At 39.7% G+C, this 25,820-nt stretch overlaps 1 protein-coding gene and 1 long non-coding RNA gene across 3 annotated transcripts; one reads left to right on the top strand and one right to left on the bottom strand.

The window, feature by feature from the left end:
• Window positions 1-1,277: 1,277 nt before the first annotated feature.
• On the top strand, window positions 1,278-3,207 carry LOC118470535 (uncharacterized). Its single transcript, XR_004847636.2, has 2 exons — window positions 1,278-1,543; window positions 2,315-3,207. It is a non-coding gene; the product is annotated as an uncharacterized LOC118470535 (long non-coding RNA).
• On the bottom strand, window positions 2,857-25,820 carry LOC111570907 (lysophosphatidic acid receptor 2-like). Of its 2 annotated transcripts, none has more exons than XM_035949818.2 (5): window positions 25,364-25,820; window positions 16,624-17,092; window positions 13,950-14,444; window positions 11,024-11,283; window positions 2,857-5,334 (listed from the first exon to the last, which is right to left on the bottom strand). In XM_035949818.2, exons 2-5 carry the CDS (start codon window positions 16,877-16,879, stop codon window positions 5,227-5,229), a joined length of 1,119 nt encoding a protein of 372 aa, XP_035805711.2. In that variant the 5' UTR covers window positions 16,880-17,092; window positions 25,364-25,820; the 3' UTR covers window positions 2,857-5,226. The 2 variants fall into 2 exon arrangements, with proteins under 2 accessions (XP_035805711.2, XP_054865844.1); XM_055009869.1 differs by lacking the exon at window positions 25,364-25,820 and adding an exon at window positions 23,717-23,872.

Genomic DNA, 25,820 nt, shown 5'->3' on the forward strand with positions numbered 1-25,820 from the left:
GCCTATAGCATATTCTACTAGCTGTGTATACTATGAAAGGAGCCTCTTGCATAGCTTTGTTTGTGATTTTATACCAAATCAGTCTAAAATAAACCACTGTCTGTATTTATGTTGCGCTGACAGTGGAAAGTTTCCTGCTACAGTGCATTCCAGTAATGAAAAAACGACCTATACACAGCAGCAAAATTGAATTGCCAATTTCAGCAGTAAAAAATTTGCCCGTTAAAGCTTTTTGGTGACACACAAACATTGCAACATCCTGTTATGTGCATGCATGGTCAGAAAACCTCAGGAAACAAGGAAACCTCAACAATCACAACAAAGCATCAGCAATATGTGACTCAGAGTCAAGCGGTCAAACTGCTGCTGAGCTTAGGTTTTACATAATAGCCAACAAAACTCAGCAAGCCCAGAAAACCCTACATTTATTGAAGAATTATTTGCAAACAGAAAATAAAATACTTTGATTATAATGTCACATTTGTATTTTATCATGTTTTTGCGACATGCACCGAACAGGAAACAGCAGGATGTGCCTCTAATGTGCACAGCTCTCATGCAATAATGTCTGCAACAAGAATAAGCTCTAATTTCAACTAATATTTGCTGTAAAAGAGGAAACAGGAGCAATAATTTTGCTTTGGTTTCTCTGCTGTGACATTCATATTAATGAGTCAAGAGGAATAAAAGCAGAAGATGAAGAAGAGTGAAAATGAAGCACTGAGAGTGAGTTCTACCTCAGTGAGCTCCATTCTCATGCATTATTACATTAATCTGCTGGAGAGAAACAGTACTGATACTTGAAGTTGCACCCAGTTACCGCTGAAATTAACACAGAAGCAAATCTAGCAAAGTGCAAAAGAAAGGAAAAGAGATCTCAAGATGTGGCTGTTAGAGTCTGTTAGTGATTCAGATGTGAGAACATGACATTTAACTTTGTTAACCTTGCTATAACCCGGTTAAATATTCTGGGCGTTGACCTGCTTTCAGGTCGTAAAAATGGACCAACCATGTAGCAATAGTCTAGTTTGGCTGTAATCTGCTCTGATTGTCAGGCATCTGCTTTTTGTTCTCCTTGAATGTTCCTTTATTTGAAGTGAAACGTGAAAAGGTTTATTACATTTAAAGAGTGTCACCACACAGGAAAAGTTCACAGTAATAGAATTAACCTGCCGTATACATACATGGAAGGTGTTAGTGGACTTTGGAGGAGTCAGATGTTTGGTGTCTCTGAAGCAGCGTCAGCTTAACAGAATGTCACAGAACCAGTTTGGTCTTCCAGTTAGTTCCTCATGTGATCAGTGCGTCCCTGCACATAGGGAAGAAATGATCATGGAAATGAGGGATGAAGATGTCTTTGGGTTGATCTCTCTTGGAGACATGTAGGTGTAAAGTCAGTGGTGCTATCTGATCTATTTTCATCAGATATGTTCATAATAGGAGAGCAGGCTCCTTATTTGTAGACTCAGGTTTAAGCTCAACGCGAACAACACAAAGAAACAACCAAAGCTTCTACTCTGACCAACAACAGGGAAGACTCAAGGTGTGTATGCACATTTAGGCTCATAATTATCATGATACATCTCATAATAATCTCATGATAATTTCAGATTTAAAAATAACTGGAACTTTTACAGTTGTTTAATTTTTTGATAGCTTGTCAAATGTCTTAGTTCATGCTTTTGTTATTTCCTGTGTAGACATATTGCACTGTGGTTCTTTAGTTATTGTGCTATTGTTTTAGTCAGTTAAAATCTACTGATTTAAGTCTACTGTAACCCATATGTACTTTTATGGTAAGATATTTTTACCATTCCAGATTAAATAGGTTTAGGCTTGCATTTTTGATAGCAGAATTGTCTTCTAATAATGTTTATTCATTTAGAACTAGATCTCTGGATCATCTTTTGTGTGAAAGCCAAGATAAGCAATGACAACTAAAATTTTACAAGCAGGCAAGATTTGACCGCTTACTAAAAATTCTACAGGAATTACGACACTGAAGTAATTTGAATTTATATGTTCTGAATCTCAGTTTTCCTTTTGTCCCTGTGAAATTTTCAGTGAAATAAAACATTTTGGATTTTTCTAAAAGCTTTAATCATTTTAGATATAACAACAAAATATTTTGCAGTCCCTTGAAAACCTAATCACGACTTGAAATTGTGCAACAAACTACACATTTAAATGAGGGGAATTTAAACCACATATTCAGCTCTTTCTCAGACTTCTAAATGTTGCTCTGTTGTGAAAAACCAGACTGGCCTCTAGAACAATCTTTGTATTTTTTATCTTGTATTTCCTCCTCCTGCAGGTATGGGTGGTTCCGCCTTTAAAAAAATCTTTTTTTGGAAAAAGAAGAAGTCCCCTTTGAAGAGAGCCATGAATCAACTGAAGGGGGCGCTACCCAATAAGAAACGCAAGCAGCTGAAGAAGCAACTAGATAAACTGAGTCTGGACAAACGGAGGAGGGAAAAACATTCCAAGAAGAGATTCTCACTGACAACAGACAAGAAAGTGCCGATATCACTGAAAATACTTTCTCTTGGTAACATACGGAAGGAGTCCATTCAAAATGCTTCACTGGAAGGGAAGGAGAAGGACAAGGGCGGGCTGGAAAGAGTCGGAGAGCAGATAAAAAGGAAATTTTCTCAAGAACACAAAAAAGGGCTTGGCACTCAACCAGAGCCTGTTCCTCCCTCTGTGAACCTGACGGAAGAAAATGAGGCAAAAGTGTCCAAGAAGAAGTTCAGTGATATCATGAGATCCCTTCGTCCAACTGGATCCAAAGCAAACGGACAACGACCTTGAATTTGGCAGAAAGACTGAAGAAAACATGTCAGCAAGGAGAGTGAGAAAGATACACAAAGGGTTTTTTTAATGGCATCACAGAGTGAATGAGAGTAGATGATCACAGCGAGATACAAAACATGATGTTACATCCAAAAAGTTCCCTCCCATTAACATTTTGATGTCAGTTTTACTTGATATTTACAACAAATCAGCCAAAACTTCATGTTTCTTGTTCAGTTAGTCATGCTTCATAAAAAGATAATTTGTACACATCATTCTAGTAGAAAACGACAAACATGAGCTCCTGTTCTGTTTATTTGCCTCTGATGGCAAATCTGCTCACCTGCAATACATACTGTAAAGATTATCTACTGTCAGAATGCGATCATAAATAAAGTTGTACATCACAAACTATTTACACTGGAATGCTGTGTGCCAGTACAGCAGCAGTTTACATGATGCAAATACCAGCAGCACACACACACAAAATACACAATGAAGTACAGAGACAAGACGAAGAAACAGCTTATAGCATTATTTGCTGTCTGTGAACCAAAAAAAGAAACAAACTTTAACCACAGTTGATTCTCACCATGGAGGAGATTCCCAAACCAAACCGCAGTAACCACCAAAGCCTTTTAAATGACAAGACAGTGTGTTTACTGTCGTATTTACTAATAAACATCAAGAAAACATCCACTTAATGAGGGGCAGAAATGAGCCAATATTTTTTTAACACATATATTTTACACTTAAAACACTGGAGCAAAAAAGAGTAAATATTCAACATATACAGTTCTGTAGCAAGCTAACCCAACAAGATGGCTTTGATTTGTACCGAACAAATGCAGATAAGCTGTAACAGTGTTTCATGTTCTAGCTTAGGCTTTATTAATGTTAATAAATATTATGTTTACACTAATAACAATCCATGAATGAAAAATTATTTTGGGTTACCATATTATGAACAATTTAATCAGCATTGTGAGTTTATCCACTTTTTAGTCTGTTGTGTGTGTTTATCTTGACAGCTAATTAAAACTGATGGCTCTAAATTAAAATCCAGTAAATTGATTAAGTCTGACATCGTGACTGTGGCAGTTTTAAAATTAAGAAGAAAAAAAAGGGTACAAAAAAACAGCACCCATTTGAACAGTAAAAGGCTTCAAGCAGCAGCTTTTAGGAAACCGAATTTTCATGCAATTGCTCTGCAGCTCTGCAAATGACCAATCTGTCTACTAATGTGGGAACTGAAGAATAAACACTAAGCAAGTTACCCAATCTGGCAACCCAAATGTCAGGCTGATAATAACCCACGCGTGATCAATAACGCATTAACCACTTACAAAGCATTAGTTCCACTTTCCAATTCCTTACAGCCTTATCAATGAGTGGCGTTGACCTTTCTGAGCTGCAGTGGCCTCTGACAGAAACTCGTATCTTCTTTTGTCATAAATGAGCTCTGATAGCATCAGGTTCCCAACTATTAGATAAACACCCAGCTGCCAGTGAACACTTCAACGCTGTAAATCCTCCCTCCATGAAGGTGTTCATTATTATTATCAGTTTATTTAAAAAGGGACCATGTACAATATTAAACATAAATGTTTCCATTTGGCATATTGCACCAGAGTTAGCTTTAAGCTAATTTCCATCTGCAGTCCCTTGGTTCATTCAGCTGTATGATCATTTTCTGGAGGTTGAACTGCATTTCATTATACAGCCGGGTGTTTCTCTTATTTTGTCCACCCAAGAGCGAGGAGACTAAACAACAGGAATGCCTCTGATCACACGACAACTTCAAAAACTGTTGATTTATCTTGAAATATAATATCCATGAAGGAGGATTTACTGTCCAATAAAACTTGTATTATGCCATCAGCTGTGGTAATGTCACTTCATCAGGTGATAAGCAGGCAGCTGACTGTACAGGTGCCGTTGCTGGACTCCTTACTTGCCGACGCTCCGCCGTCACATGCTCTGCGACAGTCTACACGTTTCCAGTCAGTTCGTCCACGAAGCTTGTTCCAGGTGTTCTTCGTCTTCCGCTGTCCCTTCAGGGAAAAACTGGCAGATCATTTGTTTCTCATCAGGAACCAGGAAATGAGCTCGTGTTGTGAAGGGGCTGTTATCTCCTCATGTCAGCTGGGTGCTGACAACAGAGAGCTTTAGTTTAAATTAGAAGATGCATGAGCTGTCATTTGGATGTGAGAAGTCAATCAGTTCTTCTTTTCCCCATGGCTTCATGAGACCAAGGGCAGCAGAGGTAGAAATCCAACTGGAAAAAATAAATCCTTTCTGATTCCTGCCACAGCAGTCTGCTGGCTGAGGAAGAGCGCTTGTTTATGTGGTTCATACACAGATCGGTAGATTTCTGCTGTCAGGTGTGTGTATGCATAGCATGAGCGTACTGAACACTGATCGTCGTTTGAGTTACTTCCAGCTTTCTGAAGAGGCAGGGACGTCTTTTGATGTCTTCTTCTTCTCAGGGATGAGAGGCGTCCCATTGCTCCTCTCTATCGGCTCGATGCTATGAGACTTCTACGGACAGAGGTGGAGAGATAAGAGTGTGAGGCAAGAGTTGAAATGAGATGGAAAAACCACCAGGATGAAAGAGGGAAATGAAAAATGGAGATTAGGTGCAGCAAAAACAGAAGAAAAAAGAGGGGAAGAAGAAACAAAGAGAAAACATGTTAGTCATGTCCAAACAAGCAAAAAGAGTGAAACAAGCTGAGAGAAAACAAGCATTATTATCCCACAGATAGTTTCCACACAGTCTCTGATGGTAAAACTCACCAGTTATTACAAACAAGCAAACACAATGGAAAGCAGACACAGCAAGCAGACAGACATGACCACAGATGTAGACAGATTGTGCATTTATTCATATTAGTTGTAACAATGTTTGTACAAAAATAAAACCAAAATAATATAAGAATGTTTCTGAATTGTCTGAAAAATACCAACAGTTTGCCTATAATATGAAAATAACTGTTAACACAGACTTATCTGAAAACAAAGAATAATAGCTGGAACATAGTGTCATCCGTTTAACAGCTTCTTGTAATGAAAGTCCCTTGAGAAGATCCTGTAGGTAATTATTTGTTTTTGCTCGTTCTCGGCCGAACTTCCTGTTAGTAGCATGAGTCACTGCATATTTTACTATGAACACGCGGTGAGGATTTGTCCTCACCAGCTCTGCTCTGCCTTTGTTTCCCCACAGGCCCGCCCTCTCGTCTTAATGACACTGATAAAAAACACATAAAACACGATTTCTGGGAGTCACTGCTACATTCAAATGTGCATGTGCACAGACACACAAACATCACACTCAGGACTGCACTTCCTGTGTGTGTGTTTGTGTGAGTGCATGCTTCCAACATACACACATGCCAGAGTAACAAGTCAGAGGAAATGTGGCAAGAAGCATGACCCACTCTAATCCCCAGCACACATCTGGACTGATTTAAGACGCGAGGACACAACCTAACACACATTATGAAACTGCACACATGGCACAGAAATGTTGCGGTCAGTACAAACTGAGTAACTATTGCATAAGACAACAGTATAATTCCAGGCATTTGGGGAATTCCAAAAAAAACTGGGCAGCGAAGCCATAAAGACCTTGTTTTATGGGATTTGAGGAGTTTGATCGAGGTCATTTGTTGATGTTCTGCTAAGGTTTGACTCATGGAAAGTTTGACATCTTGTCTGAATGAACAAACAAATGCATGGAATCATATCTGCATGAATGATGAGGCACATTTTGAGCACAAAGAAAGATTATTTGCACACATACACTACCGCTCAAAAGTTTGGGGTCACCCAGGTAATTTCATGTTTTCCATGAAATCTCACACTTTTATCCATGTGCTAACATAACTGCACAAGGGTTTTCTAATCATCAATGATCCTTTCAACACCATTAGCTAACACAATGCAGCGTTAGAACACAGGAGTGATGGTTGCTGGAAATGTTCCTCTGTACCTCTATGGAGATATTCCATTAAAAATCAGCTGTTTCCAGCTAGAATAGTCATTTACCACATTAACAATGTCTACACTGGATTTCTGATTCATTTAATGTTATCTTCATTGAAAAAATGCTTTTCTTTAAAAATAAGGGCATTTCTTTGTGACCCCAAACTTTTGAATGGTATTGTTTGTTGTAGAGAAATGATCAAGCAGAGAGCAGTTGTTGCCTGATACTACTACTAACTGGGCTCCGATCAGATTTGAGACTAAATTGATAATACAAACTGAAAATTTCATGTTATATTTGCACATTGTAGCCACAGAGCAGGCATGTTGCACTCTTAATACTTTTGTGAACCACAGCAAATATGGAATTTCTCCAGGAAGGGGGGATTTTGGTTTGATCAAAATAAAATACTCATATTTTCTTTACAAACATAACAGAAGCAAGGACTGGTTTTTTTATCCTTTACTCAAAATGCCCTAATCCATGTCCACCAAAAAGCGTAGCAGCGCCTGGAACAGAAATCATTTACTTCCCTTTTTCACTTTTCATTCTTCAGCAGGGACAGTAAAGAAGTCATCCTAGCTTCAATATAAATGTTTAACCCTCTGAATTCAAAGCAGTTTCTGGATGTAGAGAGTAGAGTAGAGGGAACTCAAAAATGTCCTTTGTACAGTATAATTTAGCATTTATTCATTTTTATTTTGTTCTGTGTAGTGTGTAGTTTACCCAAATATTGTCAAGTTCTGCAACATGAATGTTTGTTGCAGCTAAGCCACTAATGGCTTCATGGTTGCGCTGCACAGTGCACAATTTTAGATTTTTTTCTTTCTTTTTTTTTTTTTTTTTTTTTTTACAGAATCTGGTTAGAACAAATATTTCATTTTGGAGAATTTTTATACAAGATATGCAAAATAGAGTGATTTTATCATAAAGTATCACAACTTTTAGCTTAGATTTGGTTTAACATTTAAATGGAAGTTATATGTTCAAGGACTGTCAGAAAGCTTTAAAAAAGCAGAAGTTTCTTTGTGCTTTTACAGTTTCTGGCTGGAAAATTGGTGTCTTTTGATGATTTTTTAAAAAAAATACAACATCCCTTTCAAACCCAGCAGCAGGTTTTGGGGTTCAGAAGGTAAATGGTCCTCTAGTAAAGACATCAACTTTAGCAGAAGGAGCCACTTGATAAACCTGCTGGTAAAAAATAATCAATATTGTTGGTGACAAGTTAGAAAGAAGCAGCAAAGTTAGGCTACACTCAATTAATTGACTTGGTATTAACAAAAAATGATTTGTTAACAGTTCTGATAATGAGCTAATGCTTACATTTAGTTATTCAGATAAATATCAAGTGCGAATTTGCTTCCCTTTTATTGATATATTATTGAGAATTGATTGACTTTGAGGTTTTCTGACAGAAAAACTCAGTAGAGCTGTAAGAAATTACAAATTACCATTAGCTAACATTTAGTGGATAACTGGCATAGCAGCTGATCAGAGATATCATAGCTGCAGCTGCACATGACTTCCATCATGTATCATTGCATCACTACCTGATGTACATATGTGATGCACCACAGAGACAGCAGCATCAGCCAGAACAGACCCAGTACTGAAACCAGGTGAAAGCGTTTTGACACATCGCACACTACAGAGTACAATCACAAAGCTAGAACAGTCAGCTCACGTTCAACAAGGTAACACTACACTAGCATGTGAGAACAGTTTGCAACACAAACATGAGGCCAAGCAGACATAGCAAGTGCAGACACGTCTGTGATTTGTCCAGGAGGAGAACATTCTACTCCCCTAAATTAAAAAATCTTCAGATCACAGCTAATTTTGACGCAAGAGCACAAGTCTGCAGCTGTGAGCTGAACTGAAACTACAAATGAAAGAGCAATCTAGCTCTTTCTATTACGCAGACTATGCTTGCTGAACGAATGCACATATAGTATGTTGCTTTATCATATGAAGTTGTCAATGTCAAGTTCCTACAGACACAATTGCGACGCGACACAGTCTGCAGTACTGTGACCCTGAGTTTATTTTGACTGGATTTGAGCAGGAGAGAGGAAGTGAAAGAAGGAAACACACAACAAGATGCACTGTGAAACATGAGTGTGAAGTATCAGATGATAAGACGCGAGGCATCCGACACGGTTATGGAAATTCTGCTTTTTAGCTCCGCACACAGCTCAACAACATGTGCTCGTGCTACAGGCAGTGCTGCCAAGTAAGACAAACAGGCATTACATGGTTATCGGTTAACATTAATGAACAGTTACATATTTCCCTGTACCAGTCAGTGCAGTGATGCAGCAGGACAACAGAGTTTAGAGTTTTCAGATTTTAACACACTGTCTTGGCCATCACATACAAACACACAGAGCCTAAAAAGCACAAGAGCGTTTGTTTATATTTGATCAAGCAGAGGGTTAATGACGAATCTATTTTGTAGATTGTGGTAACTGCAATCAGGTGCAATCAATTTTATATATATATTTTTTTTAAGTCGATCATCTTTTGTTTGAAGATTTTTAGATTAAAGTGCACAGTTTAAACTAATTTTTATCTGTGTTTATGCTCCAAACATTGTTGCCATTTCTGCTCCACTTTGACTCATAACTGAGGTACTCTACTGACCCTGAGTCCCTCAGCTTAGGAACTAACAACAGAAATAAAAGGTAGAAAATTAGCCTCTGATTATGCAGTTTTTAAACCCACAGACATTTCTGGTGACTTGTGGGAAGTGTAAATAGTTAAGTCCGGCAGACAGCTACTCATTTACACATCCAGTAGTTACGGAACAACATTCACTTGGATTCATGCTTGTGTCTGAGCACGTCTCTTTTAGCTCTGGTTTTGGTCTCTACCAGTTCTTGTGTTAGGCGTAAGGTGGTGCAGAGCAGGGCTGGGCAACTGGAAGACATTAAGTGAAAACTCATTCTTATTATATTAAGCATGAGTTCATCTTATTTAATTTAATAGTCTGCTTCCTTGGGAATTAAATTTTCTTAATAATTAACTTTTAAAGTGCAGGAGGAACTGGTAGTTGTTGACAGATGTGAATGTTGTGAGGATGTTAGAAGGAACAATACCAGCATGCAGCCACTGTTATATACATGCCAACGGAAGTGATCCTGTTACTGTAATCAGCCACAAAATGTCTAAGAGGCCATAATTTCACCATAACCCTTTTCTAAGTGTCGTGTATCATGATCACTTCCCCAGAAGAGTAAATAAAGGGCCAGTTCATGGAGCATTATGACAACACCTCTCCTCATCACTGCAGAGTTGGTCCAGACAGTAACAGCTGAATAACAGCTGTAAGGCAGACTAAAGACACTGAGCCAAAAAATCAGAGGTCACCCTGCTACAGTTAGGAGTCCGATCTACAAAGGTAATGTGGCACCTTTAACTTAATGGAAGAGTTGGGCTGTGACAGAGCCGTGTTAAAGACAGATGGACCAACTCATCAAAGTTCATTTGAAAGCATCAGTTTTAGAGAGATTTGTGCAGAAATGTGCATGATATTAACCACTAATGTACACTGGATTTAATCAATTCTGGAATATGGAAGCATTCCTCCAATCAATACTGAATATGGGTGTCCAGATAGCTCAACTGTTTGGGTGAGTGACCCATAAACAGGGGCTATAGTCTCTGACACAGTGGCCTGGGTTCAGTTCCAGCTCACAGCCCTTTACTGCATGTCTTCTTCTCCCTACTTTCCTATCTGCTTCTCAACTATATCTATATAAGAAAGCCAACAAATGGCCAAAAAAATAACTTAAAATATTGTGCTGGGCTGCCACCAATAAATCACTGTGTGCAAATAAAATAAAGCTGCAGTTGAACTGCTAAACAGTGAGATCATAACTGGGATAAAGTTCTGCAGATTATAGCAACTTTAGGTGAAATAATTTTGAAAAAATAATGTCCCTTTTTCAATTCAATTGAACCTGGATATTTTTACTTTTGTGTTCCTCTAATTAATTTGACCCACACTTTTAAATTTTAAATGTTTTGCAAGGATTTTCTTTCCTTTAAGGGGCTTTTAAAACCAATAAATACGTCACTCTTACGTCACGGTTGTCGTGGTTGTAGCCTATGTGGGAAACAGATCACCATCATCATCTGTGTACAGTCTGTGTGATTTCAGGGGAATATAATAAAAAGTCCTTAGTGCGAGTGGTTGTTTTGTTTGTGATTGTTGTCATCGACTCCGGTGCTCTCGGACAGTACCTCATGCTCCAGGGAGTTAAAGTGAACTTCAGAGGTGCCCCCACTTCTTTCGCTCCGCCGGCACAGGCAGCACAGGATTTCCTTGAAGGTCCTCCTCATGTCTTTGTCCCTGAAGGAGTAGATGATGGGGTTGACAAAGGAGTTGCACTCAGCCAGCACCAGGAAGTACTTCTCATAGCGCAGCACCTGACACCATTCACAGGCCAGACCGTCGAGCAGCAGCACGACCAGGCCGGGCGTCCAGCAGATCACGAAGCAGCCTGTAGAGGGCGGACGGGGCAGGAGGAGGGAGATCAAGGGTACATAAGGTCATTAGAAGACTTGAAATAACATTGGAAATCAACAAGAGAAGTTAGAGATAAAGAAGGAGTTACTCGGAGGGAAGAAAATGAACAGAGTTGTAAAGAATGTGAGGAAGTAGAGGGTAGCTTAGGGGGAATGCATTGTAAATTCCTCTGTGGACAATGCACGCACGCACGCACGCACGCACGCACGCACGCACACACACACACCATGTCAGCATGTGGAGTGGGTTTAGTCTGTATGATCAAATTTCATTATCATAATACTTGATTAGGCAGCTCAGGAATTCACTATGTACACACATTTCAGCATTAATATATGCACATGTACAGGCTGTAGATGGAAATGTTAAAATGAAGAGAGAAAACGCGCTCCAACCTCTAACCTTAACTGTCACAACTGCACGCTTAACGGCACATCTAAATCTAGACGTTGACCTTCAAATTGCAACCTGAAGACGTGACAGACAGCCAAAATGTGGCCACTTTGCAGAGAACGTCCTCAGTCTCAAGGTGAAAAGAAAAGGAAAAAAAACCTCAAGTTGCTGCTCACAAATATGGAAGGTTTCACCCCCCACACACTCTCAGTGGTGTCATCAGGAGCGAAGCTGTTTTCTGTCACAGTAACTGAGCTATGCAGCTCCCTGTCAGGGCGCGCTCGGGGCTTTCCTCACCCTCCTCACATGCCAGAGGGGCTGAATCCAGGCTGCTGAGCGACCGAAGAAAGACGTGAAACCTTTTTTTCTTTTGACATTTTGAAGAATTTAACCGAAAGTTCAAAATGTGTGAGCAGGGGAGGCTGGGAAAGAGGGCAGAGGAGCAAACTAGCAGGGCTGATTCTGCAGAAAACAAGAGGCGCTGGCAGGAGAAAGCAAGGAGGGAATACGAGGGGGCAATAACGTCTGGCTTTACAAGCCCAGACAGGCTGAGAGAAGAGCCTGCATGGCAGCCCAGGTGTGCAGTCACCAGCTGAGGAGGCTGGAGGTGTTTGTCTTTTCATTCTGTGAAGATCCGGCTGAAGATTTCCCTGAACAACTGGAACTCCCACACTATGAACAAAATGAGTCTTGTTTTTACAGTTAAAATCCCTCAAGAAACAGTTTCCGTTTAGCTCACTACAAGAAGACAAGAGTGTCTACATAAACAAAATAATACAGGTTTATCTATTTTATCTGTGTGGAGAGTTTTTGAGCATTAATTCATCAATAAATTTTGCATTTTTTCTAACTTTAAGTTTGATTATTGCTGATTTATTCACAAATATGTACCATAATATAACATTACTTACAGTTTCAGGCTCTTTAATGCTTATCCTTTCCACATTTTTTACCAGTTTTAACCAAGTTATTTACAAAGGAAGGTCACTGTGGTTCCTGCTGCAAGATGACCACCACAGTTTACAGTAAACTAAGTCCTCTTGATAAAAGGCCTTGCACATCAAAAAATCTTCCTGACAGCTGCCACGATCTAAAATATCTCGACTAAACAAACATGTGTATCCTGTTAGATTTTGCCTAATGAAGGTTAAAGGAGTGGCACATTTATAACGTGAGTGTAAGCAGGTGACTGATGTGTGGAATCAGTCAGCTTCTTTGTTAACAAAACTTAAAAGAAACGAAAATAATCTGCAGATTATGAATCAGATGCCTTTCAAACTGGTAACAGGTGACATACACAGATATAAACTCCCTATATTATATAACTACATATTTAGATGCACCTGTAGACGACTCCGATTTTTTTTTGACCACTAAATGGAAAATTGACATCTCTGAGAAAAATTTATTTAACAAACAACCTCCAGTAGTTCAGAAACCATTTGGTACTTTTGAACTAAAATTCAGAAATAAAAAAAACTCTAAATCTTTTTGGATATTAACACACAGTAAGTGATATTAGATATCTGCTAACGAAGATCATGCGACACAGCTGAAAACTCGAGTGTACTTCTTTTGGTCAGACTATTTTTTTTAAGGTCCATGCACTGTTATATTCTGTATTATAAATAAAAATGTATAACTAATCTTCAGTTTATGTTTACAGTGGTGGAAAAAGTACTCAGATCTTGTACTAAAGTAAAAGTAACATTGCCGCACTGTAGAAATACTTACTCCTTATTTATGCATTTACGTTCTGTTATTAATTTAAAAATGCAAAGCAACTAGCAATTAAAGTTATCAAATAAATGTAGAGCAAAAAGTACAATATTGGCTCTGAACTGTCAAGTAGAAGTATATAGTAGCAGAAAAAAAGTGCACGAACACCTAAATTATACTCCGTTTAGGCCACTGAACTCCCCTTCATGATCCAAGTAACTACTGACATTTATTACATTTTGTTGTCTTGGGAGGAAGATTTTCAGCTCATGGATTCTGTTCTGTGTTCATATCAAGTGCACATACCTGTTTTTCATGTGCACAGGTTCTGACGCTAATTAAAGGCTGTAAATTTCTCTGCTGCAGTAAAAGCCACAGAGGCGCATGCTGACTGACAGCGACAGGTTGTTTGTACTTTCAGGTGCGTTGCAGGAGTGTCAGAAAAGGTATTTATAACGTAGGATTCGATACGTTTTCAGTTTCCGGCCCAGCTTTTGTCATGTGCATGTACTGTGTGCGCGTCCTCACCCAGGATCATGGAGACGGTCTTCATCAGGTTGAACACCGTATCTTTGTGTCTTTGCTGGGTGGTGTGCTGAGACATCTGCTTGCTCTTGTGCCTCACGTAGAGAAATATCCGGGTGTAGACAGCCACCATGATGGAGAAGGTCAGCAAGTTGAGAACAGCCCAGAATATTAGGTATTTGCGGCTGTACAGCGGCGCCATAGTGGAGCAATTGGGCAGGTCGCACAGGCAGTGCCAGCCCATGGTGGGAACCAGGCCCAGCATTATTGCCAACAGCCAGATGACGATTATAATGACGAAAATACGCCGGGCGCTCATCTTGCTGTGCAGCTGCATGTTGAAGATGGTTTGCTGACGCTCCACAGCGACAGCCAGGAGGTTGAGGACCGAGGCTGTCAGGCTGGTGTCGATCAGGCCCTGACGCACAAACCACTGGTACTTGGACAGCCGAATGGTCCAGGGACCGGTATGAAACATCAAGTGGAGGTAGGAGACACCTGGGGAGAGGAAAGTGGTAGTTTTACTACAGTAATACATACTTCACCGTGTTACACATGTTAGGTCAAGGTGTAGTTTGTGTATTCATTTATCTGCATTACAAGACAGAAACAGCTTTTGTTCCACGTCTCTACATGCAATATGAAGAATATGATAATAGGGAGGCTGATGTATTTCAGGAAAGCTGCTCACTGCCTGTGTGATGAGTACAAGCTGGATTAAAATGATTGTGACAGTATTCAGAGAAACTCCGAATGTAGTCTGACTGTCTAAATAAACCTAATTTTGTATTCATGGTTTGCGTTTATAAGTTCACTAATTTCATTATAAGAAATGTCATAAATTTAAAGGTTGTATTCACTCATTTTATAACTTTTTCTTTATATTTCAAGAAGTTGGAAGTAATGAACTCTAAGCATTAACTATAGAGAGATAAATTGGTTGGTCGATATCGTCAGCCAGTATTGGCCTATCAAACATATATCAGTATTAAAATATATCTGTGATACAGATATATATCTTAATTTTTTTTTACTGAACATAAAGCAAATGAAAATGCTCAGAATAATTGGGAAATAGTGCCATCACTGTGTCTAATGTCTAACTCCATTGTTTATGTACCTGCAGCACATGTAGCAGAGCACATATCACTGCTGAGCATTCGGTTTTGCAGTGACAAGTGTTGTCTTCATGGGAGGATGCTAACTACTTTAGCATCTTTTTTCCCCCAAAAAAACCATAAGGGGAAAAATTTTAAAAAGATTTTGTTAAAAAAGTAACTTTGTGCAAAAACTTGAATGTAAAATGCATCTTATAAGAGCATTTCATATTTCTGTGACAGAAGTTTTGCACAAATATTGACCAAACTGTCAAAAATTACCACCGTTTAAGGAGGTTATCCCTCTCGTTGTGATTTCCTTGGCACCCCAGATTCTTCCTCGTCTAACTCTTAGAAAACCTACCCAGGAATTAGTCTTATTCTTAGACCCTGGGAGCATTTACAACCTTGTCTTCATTCCAGATCTGAGAGAGTTAAAAAATTATCCCATCATCTTCCCCTTTCAATCCAACTCTAACATATAGCTACATATCGGCTGACGTATAGATTATCCTGATTTTTTTGTATTCACTGATACAAGCATCGGCCCCAAACACCCAGCATCAGTCAGGCTTTAATTAAAGGAGCATTTCCTTCTTTTCAGAGGAACAGACGGAGCCCTTTGTCACATTAGCACCACAGTTATAATGGACATCCAAATGTGAGCCTTTGTTTATCATGTAAGCCCACACATCAGCAGCATCTAGACACGTGTTACGGCACAATTACCAGTAGCCAGACAGATTAGAAATTACAGCCATCAGCTCTCCAGGGTGATTACAGGCTCAGTGACAGCTGTGGGGTTGTAGCTATATAAATAAATTCTGATGGATTGATTGATATTTGAAAGACATGGTGTGTCTCACAAGTTGGACATCAATCAGCTAAGCTGAGTTAGAGTTAAATAAAAAATGTCTAAAAATGCCTTTGATTTTTAAAAACCTTTCAATGTGATCGTAGTTTATAGCAGTGTGGTGAAACCCTAATAACCTCGTCATGTTCACCTTATCAACAGCACCATGGTCTGATTAGAAGGCAGTCTGGTTCCCTGACCAGTCGAAATACTTTCTAACAGACAGTATGGAGAGATTTTATTTTTTAGAGCTGCAGTCTAAACTGTTAAGAGGTTACTGTGCTGAAGTATAACAGGATGAAAGATCAGGGAATATGCCAAGTTCAAACTGACGCCTTTTAAACAGCACCTGGAATACAATTTAATATCCCTTTGTATCAAAGTATGACAGAAATCCAACAGGTGCAATATTGCCAAAAATTACTAATTATATGACCAACAGTCCTTCATGAGATCATAACTTATTGTAGGATAAAGATGACCTTAAATAGTTGATTAATGATAACTTAATGGTTTGGTGTTGACTGAATTTGCACAGAAAAGGCAGCATTTATTGTTTGTTTATTATGTCACCCGCCTTGCAAAAACTGAATTTAGATAATTTCCAAATGCATCACTGCTTAATGTTTAATAATAATAAACAATGTAAATTAGGCCTGTGTTTGCTGTGTAGTTACTTAACTCATTACAATATTAATAAGAATCAGATAAAGCAAAACAATGTTACCTGAGAAAAGGTCTGCCAAGGCCAGATTACCCAACAGGTAGTAGATGGGAAAGTGAAAGCGCCGGTTTTTAAAAATGGCCGCTATGACCAAAAGGTTGGAAAAGATAACAATGAAGCAAACTGTCATTCCCAGAGTGACGATCACATAGTCACGTCTGCGCCAGTGGGCGCTGATGTTCTTGCCACTCTCCTCATAGAAAAATTTGACAGTCTGGTTGTAGTAGCATCCCTCTTTATCCTCAGTGTTTGTATCCATGCTGAGACCTCAGGTGGATGTGGGATCAGAGAGGAGGTGGAGAGGAGAGGAGAGAGGAGGGCGGCGCTGCAGACAGAGCAGAGGGGAAGGACTAAGGCAGCATTCACACTGTCCGGCTGTAGAGGGTTGGAGCTGGACAGGTGAGCACTGGAGGGATCCAGTTTGAAGTCCGCAGCCAAAGCGGTGCAGCTGTCTGGACACTGGATGTTCAATCTGTGGAAAAATGAATCATTTGCTTTCTTAGTAGAGATGCAAACACAAACATCTGGCAGGATTTCAATGCAAGTTCTCAAAATATCAGTCATAAAAATAACTAAATCAGGTGATCAATGCAGCTGGGCAACAGTGGATTTGGACTCTTGCTCTTTAATCAATAATGTTTTTGTCACTGGAACAGACTAAAAATCTACACAACTGTGCTTAACTTGTACAGTGCACACAAATCTGACAACCACAAAGTTTTATTTGTGGCTGAAAACAAAAATCAGTGCTGATCAAACATGAGAAACTGCCACCTGGAAGCGTGTTTTGTACTGATAATCTGTGTATTGTGCCAACCCCTGAGTCTGAACAGTCAGCCTTCAGTGACCCAAAATACTTTTTCACACACTCATTTTCAAACACAGCTTTACAGGGAAATGCTGCAATGTATTGCAGGGCCAGTCGTGGTGAAGCAGAGCAGCACTGCAACACTTGTGGGCTGAAGCTGACAAAACGGAGAAGCAGAATAAAAGAAGGTTCTGGTTCTGATGAGACGTAGTTAGTATGATCAAAAGTGATTAAAATACACCTGCTTTAGCCCTGCTTCGGTTATCTGGGTTCATCTTGGAAGAGGAGTCAAATGATATGATTTTACAGATACAGATGCTGATTTTATTTTGTGATCAGGGAGACTGATAAGTGATGTGTGGAACCAAAACATTTGTAGTAAAAATGAAAATCTTGGTGTCAAAATGGAGAATAGCACAAACTCCTCAAACTCTAGTTTAAAGTATCTCATGCAATGAATACTGAATTGAAGTTTTACTGCAAAAAAAAAAAAAAAATACTGGTGACAAACCTCAAAACCAACATAAATGTGTCCATAGAAGCAAAAAAGGAAATTTATCCTCCCATGTGTAGTTGTAGTAGAGGCCACTGCTTGGTCTCAACAATAGGCATGCACAATGTTAGATTTTGCCAAAATCCATATATTTTTTCAACCTAATTTAAGAGAACATCAAGTATCTCCTGTTGTGGAAAACTATTAGCTGATCAATACTGTTTTTTTCTGAGTGAATATTGATTATTAGTAATCAAGACCAATATACAGCTGCAATAAAAATGAAAATCCTGGAGTCAAAATTTAGAATAACACAAACTCCAACTGAAAACCTCCAAAAAAACGCTGCTGTTTGTTAATGTTTACCACTTTTTCACATTCATCTTTCAGTGCTGAGTGGCTATTACTTAGGATGAGAAGTCGTTCAGACAGAGATGTGACTACAGATAGAGAGCGGCAGCTGCATCAGATACACATAATTAATCAGACAGGTAATGGTTCAATCTCAGTGGATAAATGTGTTCAGTTTCACACCACTGTTAACATCAAATCAGACATTTAGTACCATCGACTGGGGCTCTAGGACATTGTGATGATTCTGTATGTTTATTAGAGCATTTAGAAAAAGCCTTCTAGATTATTCACAATGCAGAAAATTGCTATTTTAATAATAAAAAACTAAACTAATACAAAACAGAGTATCTTGTATTGTGCTTTTCTTTAATTTCACTGTGAATTACAGCATATTCTGCACCTCACAGGACTAAAAACACAGTAAATGTAGCCTTCCAAAGATGACACCTTAAAGGAATTTTGATTTCCATAAGCCAGAAAAACTTGATTAAGCAGCAACAGCGAATCCCTATTATCTTATTACCAATGAGTCAGTAAGTAGCATCGACTCAGCCCGACAAGTCACGACACGAACACGCGAGGCTGTGTGACTGTAATCCAAACTAACCACAGCTCAGAGAAAAACTCAACCTTCACTTCAAGACACACATTGGTAATGTGGCCAACAACAACAAGCTTTTAATCCTGTATTTACGGTAAACTTGCACAGGCTGCACGGAGCGTTTTGAGTCAACAACACTCCCTCACACATTCTCCATTTTCCTGCGAAGGCCAGCGCAGCACGACGACACTACAGCAGCATCGGCTCCAAGTTCAACTCTCAACAATGGAAACAGCAGAGCAGCGCCTTACAGCAGAGACACACCTCACAATTACACAATCCAGCTATGTAACTCAATCTCAATCCAAACATGCACGACACAAGCACGCACACACGCACGCACGCACGCACGCACGCACGCACGCACGCACGCACGCACGCACGCACGCACACACACACACACACACACACACACACAGGGAGGGAACCTCAATGACCCACTCTCCTACCAAGGGTGTGTGGAAAGAAATGCCAAATCAAAAACGGAAAAATGTGGAGAGTAAGAACATTAGAGGCTCCAGAATGAAATGATGAGACGCGAGTGCGAGAAAAAGGGTTTGATTAAAGCAACTACAAACAATTGAGGAAAGCTGAATGAAAAAACTGTGGTGAAAGCGTGTGAAAGGGTCAAACAGTGAAAACGTGAGGACCACTTGGGTGAGCATTAAAGTACAAATAAAACATTTGTGGTACGTGACTGAAACTGAGTGAACGACATCACGCATAAGTTCTCACACGCGTGGTGTGAAAAGAGGAAGGGAAAGTCTGACTAGGTTTTGCCGGAGTTCTGCTGTCCTTGTTGGAGACATGAGCCATCGATCAGATGCTACAAACTGGAGTCAGGGCATGCAGTGGTTTGGCTGCACTGTGGGTGATGTCTGCACCAGGCTTCAATAAAGAAGATGGATGCATGAAATAAAATCAATTTTGGTCCTTTTTAAAAAGCTGTTCATCATAAAGTCACAGGTGGTAATGCAGCAGTACTCCAGAGACGGCTGTGAAGCTAAAACTGTCTGCAGCCCACCATGACTGAATGACACTCAGCTGAATTCTGTCATCTTTTACACTGATAAACAGCCCATTTCTTGTGATTGTTCAAATTTGGTAAAAATCCAGTCTGTAGCATCATATCAGAGCATTCCTTGTCTGGATCACTGTGTTGCTGCACTGATAACTAGGGTTGAAACCTGATGTCAGATCAAAACTGAAACAACAATTTTAGCAAATCGCTTAGGCTGCAATGTAACAAACACGCAATGGAGGCGGTTTAAACTGTCATGTCAAGTGTTTTTCTAAAGTCTTGTCATCCTCCCTGAGTGACAGTAACGGTTTTGATGTTATCTAATGCGGTACAGCTTGTTTTGGATCTGTTGAACAGTGAACACTGAACTAAACTTGACTGTCAGAGATTAGACTACAAAGTGCAATGTCTGTAAGAAAATTCGCAATTACATTTTTCCCCCCTAGATCACCTATAAGTGTCCATAGCAGCAAACAAAGAACTAAGGTGCAAAAAGTTGCCATCTATATGGCCGTGTCATTTCAGACTGAATCACAGCAATCTTATTAACATAGTGGATTTTTACCAAGACTGATCGATTGTCGATGCTGATATATGCACATATTTCCAACAAACTGCAGAGAACATCAGGTCTCTCCTGTAGTGAAATTTGGCCAGTGTTTTTTTTCCAGTGTTGATACCGATTATTAGTAATCAATTCAAAAATAACTTCATGTTTTTATCCTCCAGTGGCTGTTAGTTGTGGCATGTAACCAATCAGATTGAGACCACAGAGAGCTGATTAAAGATGGAGGAAGGCAGATGAAAATGCTTTCCATTTGTCACTGGACAAAATAAGAAAACTACTTCAACTTTCATGCAAAACACACCATATATATTCTAATGTCATATTTTCAAACAACACTACAAACTTTTAGTCTGACAGGTGCTATCTACCTGCCATTAGTCACTTTGGACCGCTGCAGATATTTCTTTTTAAAGCCTTTTTCAGCCAAAAACACTGATGGCACCAATAATCCCCAACCATTAAACTTTAAAGGCAGCTGTTTATTTATGTATAAATTTTACCCACTTTAAACTATACTTTATTTCATTACAAGTTCTCATACAGCTGCTTGGGTTCAGACAACACTTTACAATTTCAGAATATAAAGGGTACTGTAGGAAAATAATCTGTATTCCCTAAAGAAGCCAAGAAAAAGTACTGTTAGTGCTGAGTCTGAAGCGGTATTGTTACCAGCCCCACAGGCCATACAACATGCACAAAAAGAGGAAGAGTAAATGTTCGTCCACATATAGGAACAGGCTGATTAGTAAAGGGCTTTTGTTTAAAAAAAGACACAATTTCTTTTGTCATAACTGCTTCAGACACCATCCAAGTGTTGACTGTCGGTGTGTACCTGGAGGGGAATGACCTTTGTTCATCGCAACGCAGTCAAGTGATCTGAAAGCTATGGTTTCTGCAGCTCACAGGTCACATAATAACAAACAGCAAGTTCAGTGCTGCACAGGTGAAATCCTGCATGTGTCTTTATCTGTCAGCCACATCCTCAGCCGACACCATGTCCTCGACGTGAGCCCCGCAGGTCATTTACATCACAATTAAAGAGACATCTGTGAAATCTGTCCACACTCACAGACTCATTCAAACTTTGCGTATTCCCCTGTACCTGCACTTTTAGCGTACGAGCTGCAAGTTTTTGGTTCCAACAAGTTGACTGTGGTTCTTCCAGTCTGTGTGGCTCCAATGTGTTTGCATGACTGGATGTGTTCATGCATCACGTTAGTGTTTGTGTGTGAATGGACTGGGCTGAATCAGTAAACACCAGTTTGAATGCAAACCGGTCATTACCAGAGGAGCCACACCCAAGTGTCTCCTCCCTCCTCCCATCTGTCTTTCTGAAAGAACAGCACATCGACTGCAGCCAGCCCTTCTCTGGAACAGGAAAGGCTGTTCACACACACAAATACTGCAGAGTAGGCAGTGATCGTACCAGAAACATGGAACTTTTGCTCAACTTCACAGGAGCTGCTGTCACTCTGGGTGTAATCGGTTTATGTAAAGTGTTGACTGAGTCATTTAATCACACAGATGTACAGTTCCTCTATTCTATCACACAGGAAAGCCAGTGTGGCTGATCTACAGAGAGAAGTCTTTTTCCTGTTAAAAAGCAGACATGTTTATACCAAAAAACCACAAACTACACATCTCCTGTCTCACGTTTTACATTCTGATGAATGCAGAATATGTGGTTTGTTGTTGCATCAGACTTACTGTAATTAGGGGTCGTTTAAAAATAGTTTCCTTATTGAAATCCATTGAAGTCATAGACGTGAAATAAAAATATCATTTAAAAACAACTATGCACCTGGCATATGTGTTTTAGGCTTGCATAGGTAAATCACATAATCATAATACAGTCATTTCTTCTCATTTTTACAGTAAAACAGCCTCTCCAGTTTCTCAGTGTGAGACATGCTCTGTGTTAGCTGCAGGTGTTTCACCTGACGCGTTTTAGGTGTTTAAAGGTTATTTCAGTAAATGAATAACAACATAATTTCCCCTCAGCGACTCACAGGCGTCTTATCTTAGCTCCTTTCAGAAACTAATCATCTTGTTCTCTTCATAATCGTCATAAACTCAACTCAAGCTACCGTGATGCTGATTCTATTGAAACTATGCAGAGCCCTCATCACAGCCTACGTCAGAGGAATACAGTTTCAGTGCTGAGAATCGTGCACTAATGCGTCGTTGTCGTTCTGCAATCACAACACCAAAATACAAGTAAACTCTGGGGTTTTCTCTTCCACTGAGCAGAGTTTCTTCATGTACTTCCAACAACAGTCGCTGAAAAAGAGCGGATCATGTTGGAGTCGGAGCTAAAAAACGTTGAACACGTTACTTTTACCAAAAATCCTACAACAAAGAGGAGAGAAAAGATCATATTGAGTCTGTACACGGATTGGTGAAGCTATGAAAACAAAAGTAGCTTATGACTGCATTGACAGAACACCGGCTCCTGCCTCTGCATTATGAACAAACCAGATACAGTTACAGCTTATTGGATAATCATTTTGTTTCACAGAAGCATTATCTTTGCATGAATAAAGACGATGTGCAAACATGGCAACACGTGTCAAGTAGACTCGTGTCAAAAATCACTAAATTTGCCGGATCTGATCGTTTGTCATTTTTGAGACTTTTTGTTCAGGTAAACTTCGGATAAAGCTGCTTGTTTTTAGACAGCTGTTTTATGCTATAAGCTTAATTTCATGCCATCTCAATCGCTGTAGGATGTGTTTGCATTTCTGCCGAGGTTCACGTTTGGCTACAGCATAAACAACAGTGCAGGTTCAATTCTTTCAATCATAATGCAGTACATCTATAGACGGTAAACAAGTTCACACAAAATCTAACAACAACAATTAAGATAATCATTCCAAAGTCAACCCTCATTTCAAACAACCTCCTCTTTCTGCATCCCACATGTCAACATTTACTGCTTTTCTCCATTCTATATCATTACAAACTGAATCTCTGAGGTTTAGACTGCTGGAGAGGAAACAAGCATTTTAAAGACATTACTTTAGGAAAACTGGTAGTTATTTTACAGCTTATCCTTATTCAGATTCCATGGATAGTAGAGAAACAACAGAATAAATACATCAGCTATCTGCAACTGGCTGAGGTTCAGGTGATTTGTCATTTCATTTTGCTAGTTTTAAAGTCTGTGTTCTTCAGAATTTAACTCGATAAATAATCAGAGATGATGAAAGCTGTGTTGTTTAGGCATCATTAGGCAAAACTTTCATACGAACCTTTCAGCACTTTGTAGTTGAAGTGATCTGAGAGGAAACTCGACTTCTGCAGCTCCTCTTAGTTCTGTTTTCTAGCCTGTTACAGAAGATTTGATCAAGTCACAACTCTATTCAGCCAGAGCAGTGAGGACTTACACTCACAGCGTTCGCATCCTCTGTGAAGCCAAAAACAAATGTTGACTTTTAGCACGACTATCGACTATCTGCTCATCTGGTGGGAGGCAAACACAACAAGGAAGGAGGGAGGAGCTGCAGGAGGAGGGAGGTGTGTTTTCAAATTCTGACTTTTTCCCCCCAGGTTTCTGCCTACTGCAGCTTCATCCTATAAAGCAAATTCAAAGTGGGGCTTGACACATACTATGCACTTCTTTTTGCACCAATTAGACAATGGACTTTATTGGTTACCGTCCAATTGATTGGTTCAGAAAAGCAGCACTAACTCCTGAATCATCTTTGAGAACTAAATCAAGAACTGGATGTGTGGCTGTGCACCCTCACTATTTCATTGTACATGTCTCTGTCCTTCATCTGATGTCTGCAGACTCGTCCACTTAAACATTAAAATAACACACAAGAGATCATTTTGTATTTTTTCCCCACTTGCCTAATCTTTTTGTTGATACCGACACATTTTAGTTGATTTGGATATGCAGCTCCACCAGTGATTGGCTGCATATTAGTTGTATTATATAATAGATACAGGTGATGCAGAGCAGAGACTATCAGCCTACAATTAAATGACCATTGTTTAAATCATTTGTTCAGTGTAAATGCCCCAGAATCCTGCTGGTTCCAACATCCCTGATCTAAAGAATAACCGTTTTCTGCTTTTGACAACAAACTCAATTTCTTTGTGTGGCAGACTGCTGCTCTAAAAATTACATAAATTAGTTTAATGTTTCATAAACAAATGATTAATACATTTAAAGAGAGCTTTGCCATTAATAGAAATGAATCCTCCTTAATTATCTTGCTTTTCTATCCCCCTCTCTGATGTAAATGTAAGCAGTAAAACTGAAACACCTTTAATCTAACGTACATCATCACTTCACAGTCACAAAACTTCCACAGAGCTGAATCAACACTCTGTAACTGTGTCAACAAAACCTCACAGGTCAACCTTCACAACTGCACACTTTATTGCTGGGCTGTTCTTCTCCTGATTGCATTAGATTGTACTGCTAGTTTTTAAAAAAAGACAACACCTGCACTGTAAAATATGAACTCTGACAACCTCTGATAGGCTATTTATTAATAAGCTATTCATTGAACATTTATTTATATTTCTGTGTGCTGTAGTGGAGGAATCCAGCAAAAAGGCAAGACAGAAAATGAAATATTTTATCTTGCGTGGAGGAAAGATAAGACTGCTTTTGTGGAGGGTAAAGTTGCTGCGTTACATTAAAAGACAGAATCATTAGTCATAAAGTGTTGAGGATGTTCAGGCTGCAATGAACTCCAGACTCCTTCCACGTTACTTTGACACAGTGCAGATGCCTCAGCACGCTGGTGGGAGTCACGACCTCCAGCCAGAGGAACAATAAGACGTACAAACATTTGTCGTTGCCAGCAGCACCCACCTCAAACTCACACTACTGGCATTTTACGCACAACAAAATAAAACCGGTTAAAGGAATCTGAACTCACCTCTCCTGGCGTTTGGGAACTCTTTTGTCAAGTATATCCTGATAAGAAGTCGTCGAGTGGAGAAACAATGCACACCTGAGCTCTCCTCCTGCGCACTTCCAACACCTTCTGGGCACAAAGATTTAAAAAAAAAAAAAAAACTAACAAAAACACACCAACAGAGGTGCCAAAATAAAAAGCAAATCTCCTGAACTATTGTGTTTTTCTTTTATCTGTTTCTACCCAGACTCCATTCCAGCTTTTTCTCTGCGTCCCACAGGCGGTGTCTGGTCTCCTTCACCTGTGTTGGCACTTCCCTGCTGCTTCCTGTAGTTGGGCTGGTCGTTACCTGCGCGCACTGATCCGCGCACTGATCCGCGCTCTGGGTCCCGGGAGGAGCACAAAGGGTGCGGCACAGGCCTGCGCGCCTGCAGCTGCTGCTCACTCTGACCGGCTCGTTTGCACAAAGGAGCGGGCT

The sequence above is a fragment of the Amphiprion ocellaris genome, chromosome 4, assembly GCF_022539595.1.
Source record: "Amphiprion ocellaris isolate individual 3 ecotype Okinawa chromosome 4, ASM2253959v1, whole genome shotgun sequence".
In the NCBI taxonomy this organism is placed as follows: domain Eukaryota; kingdom Metazoa; phylum Chordata; class Actinopteri; family Pomacentridae; genus Amphiprion; species Amphiprion ocellaris.

Bases quoted from the DNA above. Each gene is read 5' to 3' on its own strand.
- LOC111570907 (XM_035949818.2), bottom strand. From the start codon at position 16,879: ATGGATACAAACACTGAGGATAAAGAGGGATGCTACTACAACCAGACT. The intron at 14,445-16,623 runs GTAACATTGTTT...TCCTCTCCCCAG, and splicing joins CTTGGCAGACCTTTTCTCAG to GTGTCTCCTACCTCCACTTG. The intron at 11,284-13,949 runs GTGAGGACGCGC...CGCCCTCTACAG, and splicing joins GACCGTCTCCATGATCCTGG to GCTGCTTCGTGATCTGCTGG.